The sequence below is a fragment of the Gorilla gorilla genome, chromosome X (assembly GCF_029281585.2).
Source record: "Gorilla gorilla gorilla isolate KB3781 chromosome X, NHGRI_mGorGor1-v2.1_pri, whole genome shotgun sequence".
NCBI classification, from domain to species: Eukaryota; Metazoa; Chordata; class Mammalia; order Primates; family Hominidae; genus Gorilla; species Gorilla gorilla.
The window spans coordinates 161,243,678-161,258,518 of record NC_073247.2 but is presented as its reverse complement, the minus strand read 5'-3'; the positions used below and the strand labels follow the sequence as shown (position 1 = coordinate 161,258,518).

General features: G+C 48.7%; 1 protein-coding gene across 7 annotated transcripts; it reads left to right on the top strand.

Moving 5' to 3' along the window:
• Nucleotides 1–1,518: 1,518 nt before the first annotated feature.
• Nucleotides 1,519–7,298, top strand: LOC129530018 (melanoma-associated antigen 9). Of its 7 annotated transcripts, XM_055376202.2 has the most exons (5): nucleotides 1,545–1,622; nucleotides 3,899–3,979; nucleotides 5,325–5,411; nucleotides 5,570–5,640; nucleotides 5,716–7,298. In XM_055376202.2, exon 5 carries the CDS (start codon nucleotides 5,781–5,783, stop codon nucleotides 6,729–6,731), a length of 951 nt encoding a protein of 316 aa, XP_055232177.1. In that variant the 5' UTR covers nucleotides 1,545–1,622; nucleotides 3,899–3,979; nucleotides 5,325–5,411; nucleotides 5,570–5,640; nucleotides 5,716–5,780; the 3' UTR covers nucleotides 6,732–7,298. The 7 variants fall into 7 exon arrangements, with proteins under 7 accessions (XP_055232175.1, XP_055232180.1, XP_055232177.1 ...); XM_055376200.2 differs by lacking the exon at nucleotides 3,899–3,979 and having other exon boundaries at nucleotides 1,519–1,622; XM_055376201.2 differs by lacking the exons at nucleotides 1,545–1,622; nucleotides 3,899–3,979 and adding an exon at nucleotides 2,031–2,149.
• Nucleotides 7,299–14,841: the final 7,543 nt, after the last annotated feature.

The following is a 14,841-nucleotide window of genomic DNA, read 5'->3' as shown; positions in this document are numbered from 1 at the left end:
AACAGAATATGGCAAAGATGTAAGTGCTACTTAAATTAAATACAGAGTGAGTGCCTTAACTGTCATTGCCAAAGTGACAACCAAGCTCAGGTTGCTGTGCTCTGCTCCCCAAATCAACCCCGGAAAAATATAGGAGGGAAAAGATTAAAAAAAAAAAAAACCATCAAAACAGAGAAAGCCCTGGGGATGACTGAAGACTGTGCTAAACTAGTACTTGTGTTTTGGGTCCAGGGAGCAGCAGGGAAATCGAGGAGGTCTGTACCCTGCATAGATGGCAGATTACAGGATGGATAGGAGAAAGTGTTTAACATTCCACCCCACATCATCGCGCAATCTGAGGCAGCACCACAAAATCTGATGCCAGTAGCCCTGGACTAGTATCAGGACACCAGGAAATTTGAGTTGATTGAGACACTATGGCTCCAGAGTTCTGCTAACAACCACCTGAAACAAACTTAGTAGGAGAAGACCAGCCTTCCAAAAAATTACTATTTTAATGGAATATAAAGAATGAACTAGGAATAGAACAGTAAGTATGTGTGAAGGCCACATACTATGAGTAGATATTAATAAAATATGTGTGCATATATATAGTATAAAGTCTAGAAATACAAACGAATATGTAGCTAAAGATATATACATGTAAGTACATATAATTATACATATATGATATAAAGGTATATATGCGTGTATGTATACATATAAGCATAGATGTATATAATGTCTAAAACAGGTATGTATATAAACGTAGATATAAACAAAATGTACAATACCATGTATAATGTACACATACAATGTAAAATTTATTACCATATGAATGAGAATTAAAATATGAAAATCGCTAATCTGGACTCTGCTGTGTTCGATACCTTCAAAACACATGGCTTCTCCAAATCTCTTGCTGCTGCTCAGCCTCTTCCGTGTAAAAATAAATCTTTTAGGACAAAAGGTTTGCAAAGTCTAGCTCTGGCTGGGGAGGAGCCCCCATGGGAAGGTGTGCATCTTCTCTCACAGGTCCTACAATCACAGGTGCTGCAGCCCCCCAGGGAGCATCTAGCCTTGGACCCGCAGCCATTCTCTGCAACGCGTGCAGCTGGGCAAATGCTCAAAGGTGACATAAACAGATCATCTCCCACACATCACTTCATCAAAGAGCCAGGAGCCAGGAGGAGAACCCTCCTGAGAGGGGACTGAAGGTCCACCCTCCCCACATAGAGGGGCCACAGAATCCAGCTCAGCCCTTCCTGTCAGCCCTGGAAGACCCTGGCAATGTTGTCACCCCGACCACACCCCTCCCCTCACTGCCACCTCATGTGACTGGGAGTCAGAGACTTGGTCCCAGAGGAGCAGACCCAATGGGCAGAGAATGGGGATCGAGACCCAGGCATCAAGGTCAGGACCCCCTGAGGGATGACTGAGGGCCCCTATCCCCATCCCCACCCCTACTCCGCCAGAACCCGGTTCAGCCCCTACTGGCAACCCAGGGAAGCCCCAGGCTTGGGGGCCGGATGTGACGTCACTGACGCACGCACTGGGGGTCAGAGAGAAGGGAGAGGCCTCCTTCTGAGGGGCGGCTTGATACCGGTGGAGGGAAGCGGGCCGAGGCTCTGTGAGGAGTCAAGGTGAGGTGCTGAGGGAAGACTGAGAATGCCCCCACCCCAGATAGAGGACCCGAAAGAACCAAGTGCCGTCTCTGCTCCCAGCCCTGGACCACCCGGGGGGCCGATCTGGGGCTGACTTGTGAGGCTGGGCCGACCCCCTCCCTCCGCCGCTCAAGCTGCTGGGCACTCTGGAGTGAGAGCTTGGTGTGACCAGGGCAGGGCTGGTTAGGAGAGGGCAGGGCCCAGGCTCTGCCGGGCATCAAGGTCAGGACCCTGAGGGAGGGCTGGGCCCCCCCAACCCAACCATGACCTACAGCCCCAGGTTCCCCAGCCCCATCCTCAGCTCCACTCTACGCCCCACCCCACCCCAAACTCTCCCGCGGAAGAATCTGGTTCCGCCCCTGTTGTCAACCCAGGGAAGCCCCAGGTGCCCGGATGTAAGGCCAGTGACTCCCACACTGGGGGTCAGAGAGTAGCGGGGGCCTCGCTGTGAGGGGCGGGTCGATATCGGCGGAGGGAAGCGGGCCCAGGCTCTGTGAGGAGGCAAGGTGAGACCCTGAGGGAGGACTCAAGACTCCCCCGCCCCAGATAGAGGACCCCAAATAATACAGCGCCACCCCTGCGCCAGCCCTGGACCACCCCGCGGGGTCGGGCTTATCAGGCTGGGCCCAGGCTCTGACTGGCATCAAGGTCAGAACCCTGAGGGAGGGCTGAACGCCTCCACACCCCTAACCCAGCCACCACCAGCATGACCTACAGCCTCAGGTTCCCCACCTCCATCCTCACCGCCCCCCCCCCACTCCACCCCACCCCCAAGTCTCCCGTGGCAGAATCCGGTTCGGCTCCTGCTGTCAACCCAGGGAACCTCCGGGTGCCCGGATGTAAGGCCTCTGACTTGCGCACTGGGGGTCAGAGAGTAGCAAGGGCTTGGTTCTGAGTGGTGGCTGAAGATCGGCAGAGGGAAGCGGGCCCAGGCTCTGTGAGGAGGCAAGATGAGACGCTGAGGGAGGACTGAGGACGCCCCCACCCCAGATAGAGGGCCCCAAATAATCCAGCACCACCCCTGCCGCCAGCCCTGAACCACCCCGGGGGCGGACTTCTCAGGCTGTGGGCCACCCTTCGTCACCCCACCGCTTAAGCCCCAGGGGACTCTGGGTCAGAGCTTGGTGTGACCAGGGCAGGACTGGTTAAGAGAGGGCAGGGGCCAGGCTCTGCCAGGCATCAGGGCCAGGACCCTGAGGGAGGGCTGAGGCCCCATAGAGGGAGTCACTGCCCCTGCAGTCGACCCTGGGAAGTTCCGGGCATGGCGGTCAGGCAAGCGGATCCTGATATCTGCATCCTGGGCTGAGCGAGGGAAGGGGCTTGGTATCGGTAGCATGGCCGCGGGAGAACAGAGGGAGGGCCCAGGTCCTGCTGGGAGACAAGGGAGGCCTGAGGGGACCCAATACCCCAGGACAAGGGGCCCACCCCGCCCCTATCTGAGACCGAGGCCCCTCCTCATTCAGCCTCGGGAATCCGACAGATAGAGACTCAGGTCCACAGAGGGGTGGGGCCCAGCCCTCTAGGAGACCAGGGAAGGAACAAGACGGAGGACAGAGGCGACCCCGGAGTCCAGCTCAGTGGGGATCTTGGCCTGGGCGATCCCGGGCACGGTGGCCGCATGTGGTGCATTGTGGCTGGTGGGATCGGGTGTCAATGGGAACAGGGCTGTGGTATGAGGAGTGGGGCCTCAGGTGAGCAGAAGGAGGAGTCCCAGAGGCCTGAGGAAGGATTCACCAGACCTCTCATCCCAGACCTAGGAAACCTGCCCCTGCCGTCAGTCTTGGGAGGCCCCAGGCAGGACGGTGAGGAAGGGAAGTGCCCCCTCCACCCCCAACACACACTTTCTCAAAGAGGGTCTAAGGGAGAAATTGGCCTTGGTCTGCGAGACTCATCTCTGGTTCAGCAAAATGGAAGGGGCCAGATTCTGTCAGAAGCAAATACGAATACCTAGAGGACACCCAGACCGACGAGGCCCCCTGGAACCTGCTCCTTTGGTCAGCCTTGGGTATCTCATGCGTGAGTGACCATGAGGTGGCCCCTCACTTCTGCCTCCCGGGTCTCAGGGAGGTGGGGGCCTTGGTCCGAGGGGTTTCCTCAGCTCAGCAGAGGGAGCCACACCTGGTCAGCACAGGGTGGAATCCAGGGTCTTCCAGGAGTGACGGGGAGGAAGTTTGGTGAGGACTGAAGGTAAGAAGGTACCTCCACGCTCTCAAAAAAGAAAGGACCTCACAGACACTGGTGTCACCTGTTCTCAGCCCCAGGTGGCCCCAGGCAGGAATGGCATGAGGCATGCTCTCATTTCTCCCACGTGACTGGGGGTGAGCGGTCTCAGGGAGGTGAGTACCTTGATCCCAGGGGGCACTGAGAGATTCAACAGAGGGCTCCACACCTGGTCAGTAGAAGGAGGACTCCCAGGATCAGCAGGACCCAAGGTGTGCCCCCTTCATGAGGAATGGAGGTACCCCCAACGCAGAAAGAAGCCACCCCACAGAGTCTAGGTGAACTCTGTTCTTAGATCTGGGGGCGGGGTGGGGGGGGCCTGATCAAGGATGGTGCTAAGTGGCAAGCTCATTTGTACCATGGCAGGAAGTTGAGGAACCCTCAGGGGGATGAGGCGTTGGTGTAAAGGGAGATGTCTGCTCATCTCAAGGGTTTGAGGGTCGAGGAAGTGGAAGCCCCAGCAGGAGTAAAGATGAATAACCCACAGGAGGACTTTGGAACACCCACCTCATACCTGAAGGGTTCAGCTGGTGGGGTCAGCCCCGGACACCCCACGCAGGGGTGACAGATGTGGGGCCTCCTCACCTCTGTTTCTGGGTCTCAGGGAGGTGAGGACTTTGTTCTCAGAGGGTGTGTGGACAAAACAGGGAGGCCCTGTGTTCGACAGACACAGTGGTCCCAGGATTGGAGAGCAGTCCAGGTGAGGAACCTAAGGGAGGATCGAGGGTACCTCCAGGCCAGAGAAACTCTCAGATCAAGAGAGTTAGCCCTGCCCCTACTGTCACCTCAGAGAGCCCAGACAGGGCTGTCTGCTGAGGTCCCTCCTTTATCCTGGGATCACTGGTGTCAGGGAGGGCTGGCCTTGGTCTGAGGGGGCTGCACTCACGTCAGCAGAGGGAGGGTCCCAGGCCCTGCCAGGAGTCCAGGTGCAGACTGAGGGGACCCCACTCACCAAACACAGAGGACCTAGCCCCACCCTGCCCCTTGTGTCAGCTGAGGGAAGCCGCTGGGTGGATGGACTCCCCTCACTTCCTCTTCAGGTGTCTCCTGGAGATAGGGCCTCAGGTCAACAGAGGGAGGGTTCCAGACCCTGCAGGCATCAAGGTGAGGACCAGGCAGTATCCTCACCCCAGGACACATGGACCCCATTGAATTTGGACATCTCTTACTGTACTTCCGAGGAAACCCTGGGCAGGTGTGGGCAGATGTTGGTTGGGGCATGTCCTTCTGTTTCATATCAGGGATGTGAGCTCTTGATCTGAGAGACTCTCAGGCAAGTAGAGGAGTAGAGTCCAGTCCATGCCAGGAGAAAGGTCAGGGCCCTGAGTGAGCGCAGAGGGGACCATCCACCCCAAAAGTGTGTAGAACTCAAGAGTGTCCAGCCCGCCCTCTTGACAGCACTGAGGGACCGGGGCTCTGCCTGCAGTCTGCAGCCTAAGGGCCCCTCGATTCCTCTTCCAGGAGCTCCAGGAAGCAGGCAGGCCTTGGTCTGAGACAGTGTCCTCAGGTCGCAGAGCAGAGGAGACCCAGGCAGTGTCAGCAGTGAAGGTGAAGTGTTCACCCTGAATGTGCACCAAGGGCCCCACCTGCCCCAGCACACATGGGACCCCATAGCACCTGGCCCCGTTCCCCCTACTGTCGCTCATAGAGCCTTGATCTCTGCAGGCTAGCTGCACGCTGAGTAGCCCTCTCACTTCCTCTTTCAGGTTCTCAGGGGACAGGCTGACCAGGAGGACAGGAGCCCCAAGAGGCCCCAGAGCAGCACTGACGAAGACCTGTAAGTCAGCCTTTGTTAGAACCTCCAAGGTTCGGTTCTCAGCTGAAGTCTCTCACACACTCCCTCTCTCCCCAGGCCTGTGGGTCTCCATCGCCCAGCTCCTGCCCACGCTCCTGACTGCTGCCCTGACCAGAGTCATCATGTCTCTCGAGCAGAGGAGTCCGCACTGCAAGCCTGATGAAGACCTTGAAGCCCAAGGAGAGGACTTGGGCCTGATGGGTGCACAGGAACCCACAGGCGAGGAGCAGGAGACTACCTCCTCCTCTGACAGCAAGGAGGAGGAGGAGGTGTCTGCTGCTGGGTCATCAAGTCCTCCCCAGAGTCCTCAGGGAGGCGCTTCCTCCTCCACTTCCGTCTACTACACTTTATGGAGCCAATTCGATGAGGGCTCCAGCAGTCAAGAAGAGGAAGAGCCAAGCCCCTCGGTCGACCCAGCTCAGCTGGAGTTCATGTTCCAAGAAGCACTGAAATTGAAGGTGGCTGAGTTGGTTCATTTCCTGCTCCACAAATATCGAGTCAAGGAGCCGGTCACAAAGGCAGAAATGCTGGAGAGCGTCATCAAAAATTACAAGCACTACTTTCCTGTGATCTTCGGCAAAGCCTCCGAGTTCATGCAGCTGATCTTTGGCACCGATGTGAAGGAGGTGGACCCCGCCGGCCACTCCTACATCCTTGTCACTGCTCTTGGCCTCTCGTGCGATAGCATGCTGGGTGATGGTCATAGCATGCCCAAGGCCGCCCTCCTGATCATTATCCTGGGTGTGATCCTAACCAAAGACAACTGCGCCCCTGAAGAGGTTATCTGGGAAGCGTTGAGTGTGATGGGGGTGTATGTTGGGAAGGAGCACATTTTCTATGGGGAGCCCAGGAAGCTGCTCACCCAAGATTGGGTGCAGGAAAACTACCTGGAGTACCGGCAGGTGCCCGGCAGTGATCCTGCGCGCTACGAGTTCCTGTGGGGTTCCAAGGCCCACACTGAAACCAGCTATGAGAAGGTCATAAATTATTTGGTCATGGTCAATGGAAGAGAGCCCATTTGCTACCCATCCCTTTATGAAGAGGTTTTGGGAGAGGAGCAAGAGGGAGTCTGAGCACCAGCCGCAGCCAGGGCCAAAGTTTGTGGGGTCAGGGCCCCATCCAGCAGCTGCCCTGCCCCGTGTGACATGAGGCCCATTCTTCACTCTGTGTTTGAAGAGAGCAATCAGTGTTCTCAGTGGCAGTGGGTGGAAGTGAGCACACTGTATGTCATCTCTGGGTTCCTTGTCTATTGGGTGATTTGGAGATTTATCCTTGCTCCCTTTTGGAATTGTTCAAATGTTCTTTTAATGGTCAGTTTAATGAACTTCACCATCGAAGTTAATGAATGACAGTAGTCACACATATTGCTGTTTATGTTATTTAGGAGTAAGATTCTTGCTTTTGAGTCACATGGGGAAATCCCTGTTATTTTGTGAATTGGGACAAGATAACATAGCAGGGAAATTAATAATTTTTTTTGAAACTTGAACTTAGCAGCAAAATAGAGCTCATAAAGAAATAGTGAAATGAAAATGTAGTTAATTCTTGCCTTATACCTCTTTCTCTCTCCTGTAAAATTAAAAGATATACATGTATACCTGGATTTGCTTGGCTTCTTTGAGCATGTAAGAGAAATAAAAATTGAAAGAATAATTTTTCCTGTTCACTGGCTCATTTTTTCTTCAAACATGCACTGAGCATCTGTTATTCGGAACACCCCGGGTTAGTAGTAGAGATGCTAGGTAAGCCAGACCCACCCCTTTGCCATAGGGTGGTGAAGTCTAGGGGCTACAATCCTAAAATTAAGGTGGTGCCATGTCCTCTAAGAACTAGAGGAAAATAAGACATGGATGAGGGTTTGGGGCTCTAGATGACAGCAGTCGAGTGTATATGCCCTGAGCCAGGGCCTTTTGGGCTTTGGGAAACTGCAGTTCCTTCTGGGGGAGGTAATTCTATTGAAGCTGGGTGGTGCCAGAGCCAGATTCTCAGAGGATGAGAGAAAGGCCTGGAATGGACGACTGCTCAGCAGTTCCTTTTGGATAGTGGATGAACAGAGAAGAGTCTCCACCTGGGGCAGGAGTAGAAGGAAATCGTCCCGCGCTCTTGTCTCGGTGCGGTTGAACACAGTACAGGGGCTAGGTGATGGATACCTATCATCTGCAAGGGTTTCCTGCAAGATGAGGGTGAATCTCCCAGAAGGGAAGCCCAGAAGTCATTGGCCAGGTGCTTTTCTGCCTGTCTGGGAGAGCCAGAGTTGATCGTATTTAAAAGGCATTCTAATCAAGTTATCTCAGGTGGGATTTGACCAATTGTGAGCAAAGGCTAGATTTCAAGTGTTAACAAAGTAAGTGAAAACACTGTCTTGGATCAAAAAGCAGGTGGGAGAGAGGAAAGGAGTTGATCCTCGATTCAAATTCTAGGAGCTTTGAGCTGCATTCAGCTGCGCAAGACTCCAGCACACCCAAATTTTGAAGTACATTCGCTAAGAGGAAATACTTAATTTTATTGACGAAACTTCCTGTTGGGGCTGATTATCCCGTGTCCTACTGAGCTGTATATTCTCTGGTAAGTCTTGGAGAACAACAACATTTACGAAATCCCAGAGTGCTAGGGTCTAGGGTCAAATAGTATTAGATATGACAGCCATCCGCCATTCCTTAAACTTCTGACTTAACGCCAGGCCCTGAGCCAGATGCTTCACTTACATTGCACACACTCTAACCGTCCTAGTGGAAGGGCCTCATCATACCTGCTTCACAGATGAAGAACCAGAGGCTCACAGAACTTGGGCATTTCCCAGGATCAGGTGGCTAGTAAGGAACAGAGGTGGAACCGGATCCCTGATCTGAATTCCTCTAGAGCCCGTGCTGTTCCCACTCCCCTGAGCCGGAGGCAGACCTCCTCACTGGCACTTCATTTCTCTTCTCAGCAATGCATCATGTCTCTCAAGCAACAAAAAGAAGGACCCTGAGGCCAAGGTACTAAATGCAGGCCTAAAGAAGGTGACAATGAGCATCAAATACAATTTGGGGATGGCATGCCGGGGGTCCCCTGGGAACTGTCTGCTGGGTGCTGCCTGTTGAGCACCTACTATGAAACAGGTTGTAGGAGCGCCTACAGATGCTCATCCACATCTTTGATCCTCTCTTTCCTGGGCACAAGGGACGAATACATAATCAGCACTTCTGTCTGGCATCAGCACGTTCCCGTGTCACAGTGCCCTTCCCCGGTCACTATCATGTTTCCTCCCTTCTGACTCTGCGACCTGACCTACTGCTTGCTCTTCACTGTTGCCTCCCCCTGGAGGCTGGGCAGACCCGCCTGCCCTTCCTGCAACATGGAGCATTCCTAGCCCTTGAAGTAGTCCCCTGGTTCTCGCACGGCTCGCCCTTAGTCCAGTCCCACAGCCGCAACCATTCTGAACGGTGACTTTAGACACTTGGTCCTCCCTCCCTGGGAGAATTCTACTCTGTGTATTCCCAGTGGGCTGTGAGAAGAGTCCAATTTGACCCATAAGCTCCTGGTTGGGTTACAGCCCCCAAGATTGAGAGAGTGTTTTCACAGTCAGTTGCATATTTGTAGTAGGATTTTATTGAGTTTGTTATCTGAAGCTGGGGACAGAACATGCAAACAGACGGATGGTGCTCAGAAATTCCCCTCCTAAGAGGTAGAAGAGGAGCAGCCATTTCATGAAGCTGAATTCTTACAAACCCTGGGCTCCTCCCAGGAGGGGAAAAATGGTTCCATGGCGGACATGCCAGCTGGAGTTTCAAAAGAATAATTAACCAGCCTTTCACTGCTTCCTGTCTGGCATCTGTCCCTAGGAACACGCCGGCTTTCAGCGTGACTAGTGGCACCTGTACAGGTGTTCGGGTAAGAACAGTCATATGGAGGGTAGCAGAGATGATGGGTAAGATTCTGCCCCTGCATCAGATGGAAGGAGGAAATCTTCAGCTTCTCGAGATGATAGATGGTGTTGCAAAGGGAAGTGCAGAAAATGCTATGGAGTGTAGAAGGTGAACTCTCCATGCTGACCTTACAGGATCCTCTTCAAATTAGATGGGTTAATGCAGTGATCCCCACCCTTCCTGGCACCAGGGACCGGTTTCTGGAAGACAATGTTTCCATGAGCACGGGGTGGGGGTGGGCATTGTTTCAAGATGATTCAAGCACATTACATTTATTGTGCACTTTATTTCTATTACTATTGCATACTCACCATCATGCAGAATCAGTGGGAGCCCTGAGCTTGTTTTCCTGCAAATAGATGGTCCCATCTGGGGGTGATGGGAGACAGTAACAGATCATCAAGCGTTAGATTCTCATCAGGAGCACGAAACCTAGACCCCTCACGTGTGCAGTTCACAATAGGGTTCCCGCTCCTATGAGAATCTAATGTCGCCACTGATCTGACAGGAGGTGGAGTTCAGCTTCACCTGCTTGCCCAACCACTCACTTCCTGCTGTGCAGCCCAGTTCCTATCCACGGCCGGGGGTGTTGGGGACCCCTGGGTTAATACGTTTGAAAGCATCTGTAACATAGCAGACACGTTGAGCATTTCAAGGCAAATCTGGTCTTCTCAGAAACTTCTCTAAGAAACATTGTTGTTGTCACAACAGTTAATAGTTTCTGTAAAGTGTCCTCTACTTCTAGCTGTGTTCAAAGCTGTTGCTTCTCCAAAACCACGTTTTCTGGGGTTTTGTTTTGTTTTGTTTTGTGAGACAGAGTCTCACTCTGTTGCCCAAGCTGGAGTGCAGTGGCAAGATCACAGCTCACTGCAATCCCTGCCTCCCAGGCTCAAGCCATTTTCGTACCTCAGTCTCCCGAATAGCTGGTATTAGAGGCATGCACCGCACGCCTGGCTAATTTTTGTATTTTTAGTAGAGACAGGGTTTCACCATCTTGGCCAGGCTGGTCTTGAACTCCTGGCCTCAACAGATCTGCCTGCTTCTGCCTCAAAAAGTACTGGGATTACAGGCTTGAACCACCGCACCTGGCCCAAACCCATGTGTTTTAAATTTCTCAGATTGACTTCGGGCCTTTCGGCTTGTCTGATCTACTTAAAGATCTAACTTTTGATTCCATCAGTATGATTTATTGTTTTTCTAAAATTTCTGAAATCTCAATTTCATTAATTTTTCTCTTCTTGTCTATATTATCCCCATCGTTTTGCTCACCTTAGGTTTAATTTCCTTTTACTTTTCTAGCTATTCGAGATCAAAATATACATATTTGAGTCTTTTATTACTTTCTAATATAAACATTTCAGTACATAAAATGTCCCCTAGGCACATTTTAGCTAAATTGCAGATATTTTAAAACATCACATTTCCATTTTTATTTATTTGAAAATATTTTCTAACTTTCCTCAAGAATTTTTTTAAACATGGATTAGTAAAAATGTGTTGTTTATTTTAAAAATACTTAAGGACTTTACAGACATTTCCTTTGTTATATCTTGAATTACATTCCATTATAGATTTTAAAAAGATACTTTGTACAATTCCAATTATTTTAAATTTTTTATGGGTGTTTTCTGGTCTCTTTTGGTAAAAATTCCACACACACTTGAAAATACCATATAATCTACTGTCGTTCTGAGGAGTGTTCACTAAAATCTAATCAGCTCAAATTTCTTCTTTGTTGTTCAGCTCCTCCTACACCCTTGCAGAATTTCTGTCTACTTCAACCATTTACTTGGAGAGGACTGTTGCCATCTCCAAATATCATTGTAGATTTGACGATTTATCCTTGCAGTTCTATCAGATGTAGTTTCTTGCATTTTGAAGCTCTGCTTTTAGGTGAATTAATAGTTAAGATTATTATGTCTTCTCCCCAAAAGAAACCTCCTCCATGTGCAGTTCATTTATAGCTGTACCCACCACTGCGCGCCGAACCCTGACTGCCACTCATCTGTACTCCATCGTTTCAGTTTTCTCTTTCAAGAATGCCAGGTAAACAGAATAATAGAATATGTAACTGGTTGAGACTGGCTCCTTTCACACAGCAAAACACCTTCGAGTTTGAAACACATTGTTGTGTGTATCAGTAGTTCATTCTTTTTCATTGCTGAGAAGTATTTCATAGTAAGTAAGGATGGCCCAAAATTTCATTTCCCATTTACCCATGGAAATACATTTGTATAATTTCCAGGTTTTGGCAAATATGACTGGAGCTGCTATAAACATTCACGTACATAGGCTTTTGTGTGAACATAAATTTTTCTTTTTCCCTTAGGTGAAATCGCTGAGTCACATGGCATGTGTTCATAAGTAATTACCAAATCATTTTCTGCAGTTGTCCCGTTTCGTAACTGCCACTAGCAATGTATGAAATTTCAAGTTGTTCTTCATCCTTGTTAGCACTTACAAGTATCTCGTTAAAAATTTCAGTCATTTTCAAATATGTGTTATGGCATCTGATCATGGTTTAATCTGCATTTCTCTAATAGCTGTGATGTAGAATAGTTTTTCATGGGCTTATTTGTCATGCGTATGTCCTTTTGGGTGAAATGTCTATTGATATGTTTTGCCCTTCTGAAAAATGTGGTTGTTTGTGTTAAATGAACTCATGGGAGGCCATTGTTTTGCCCTAATCTCTGGCCCCAGACCCCAGCAGAACAGACAAAATCAGAATAGTGTCCCTTGTACTAACTGCCATTCATCAAAGTGAACATTGAAACGGGCCAGTTCTCAAAAAACTAAAAACAGAATAGTCACAGCAACCAATAACGAGGAGCCCATCGTACCTGAGCAGGCACGATAAGAAAGTTTTCTCTGCTTTAATCCTACAAGGAAATCAACTTTGAAATCACCAAACCACCTTTTGTTCCCTGTTTCTACTTTTTTCGTCCTCTTCTGCCTATAAGCCAACGTCTTTTGCTCAACACATAGGGACACTCATTCAAGTTGACGGAGAGAAAAAATGCCCATTCAAGAATCATAAAGAAAAGCCAGTTAGATCTTTGAACAAAATTTGGTGAAACTTTGTGTTTTGACATGTGTTCTAAGTTTTGAGATTTTGGGAATCTTTATACAATTTTCATAAAAGGCCTTTGGTGTACATATGATTTGCAAATACTTGTGAATACTTCGTTTGGCTTTTTAGTGTCTCCTCAGTGTCTTTCTCAGAGCAAAAGTTTTAACTTTGAGGAGGTCTAATTTATTATTTCTTTTCTTTATGAATCACACTGCTGGTGTCATGTTTAAGACCTCTTTGCCTCACATCAGGCTACTAATATTTCACCCTGTGTTTTCTTTAAAAGTTTTTTCTTGCTGTTGTTGTTTGTTTGTTTGTTTTTTGAGACGGAGTCTCACTCTATTGCCCAGGCTGGAGTGCAATGGCAGGATCTCGGCTCACTGCAACCTCCGCCTCCCGGGTTCAAGCGATTCTCCTGCTTCAGCCTCCCGAGTAGCTGGGATTGCAGGTGCGCACCACCACGCCCAGCTAATTTTTATATTTTTACTAGAGATGGGGTTTCACCATGTTGGCCAGGCTGGTCTTGAACTCCTGACCTCGTGATCTGCCCACCTCGGCCTCCCAAAGTGCTGGGATTACAGGCGTGAGCCACTGCACCCGGCCTTCTTTAAAAGTTTTATAGTATTTCATGTAACATTTGGATCTGTAATCCACTTTGAGTTAATTTTTGTATAACATGTGAGGTTTTGGTCAAGTCTTTTTTATAACACATGGATGTTCAGTTGTTCCAGTACCACTAATTGAAAAGACTAATATTTTTCCAATAAATTGTCTTTACCCCTTTCTAAAACCTCCATTGCTATATTCGTGTGGATCTATTTATGGATTCTCTGTTTTAATCCATTAATCTATACGTGTATCCCTTAGAAAATTCCATAATGACTTGATTGTTTTAGGCTTATGCTAAATCTTAAAATTGAGTGGTACGATTTGTGCAATTACTCTGTGTTTTGAAAATTGTTTTAATTATTTCAAAACCTTTACCTTTCCGTATGCTTTTTGAATCAGCTTGTGTACAAGTACAAAAAAGCTTGCTGGTATTTTACTGGAGTTACATTGGATCTATGGATCGCTTTGTTACAGATCACATATCTTCACTGAGTCTTCCAGTGAATGTACATGCTATGTCTATTTAGTTGGGCCTTCTTTGAATTTTTCATCAGCATTTTGTAGTTTTCACCATCCTGATATGTACATGTTGTGTTAGATATATACCAAAGCATTTCATTTTTAATTTTATTAAAATGGCTATTTTGTTTTTGTTTTTGATTTTTAGGTATTTTTTGGTAAAAAAAAAAAATCAAGAATTTATAGTATAGAATTTACAGTGTAGCTGGAGTCAACAAAGCCTTTGAGGATAATATGCTGTATCAGCTGGGCCTCAAATGATTATTTGGAAAGGAGAAAAGGGCACACAAGAAGTGATACTAAAAGAGCAAAGTGATTGAGATGGGATTTTTTTTCCAGGGAATCTCTTTTAATTTTAAATTATTATTATTACATTTTAAGTTCTGGGGTATATGTGTAGAACGTGCAGGTTTGTTACATAGGTATACACGTGCCATGTGGCACTATTCACAATAGCAAAGACTTGGTACCAACCCAAATGTCCAACAATGATAGACTGGATAAAGAAAATGTGGCACATATACACCATGGAATACTATGCAGCCATAAAAAAGGATGAGTTCATGTCCTTTGTAGGGACATGGATGAAGCTGGAAACCATCATTCTCAGCAAACTAACACAAGAACAGAAATCCGAACACCGCATGTTCTCACTCATAAGTGGGAGTTAAACCGTGAGAACACATGGACACAGGGAGGGGAGCATCATACACTGGGGCCTGTCAGGGGGTGGGGGGCTAGAGGAGGGATAGCATTAGGAGAAATACCTAATGTAGATGACAGGTTGATGGGTGCAGCAAACCACCATGCCACATGTATACCTATGTAAAACTGCTATGTTTAAAAAAGTTTTCCAATTTTCTTAAATTCTTATGTTCACTCGGGTATGTAAGGAGCTAGATGGCTCTCTGCCTCTGACACAAACAAGATAAGAAGCTGAACAAATTGGAAAACAACAACTTTTCTCTGATCCCTCAGAGAGCTGAGGCCATAGGGCTGATTGCTGACCCAAAACAGAAGAGACAGTAGATACAGTCAGCCACAACTTTGGAGAGCAGAAGCTCAGGAGCTGAATGC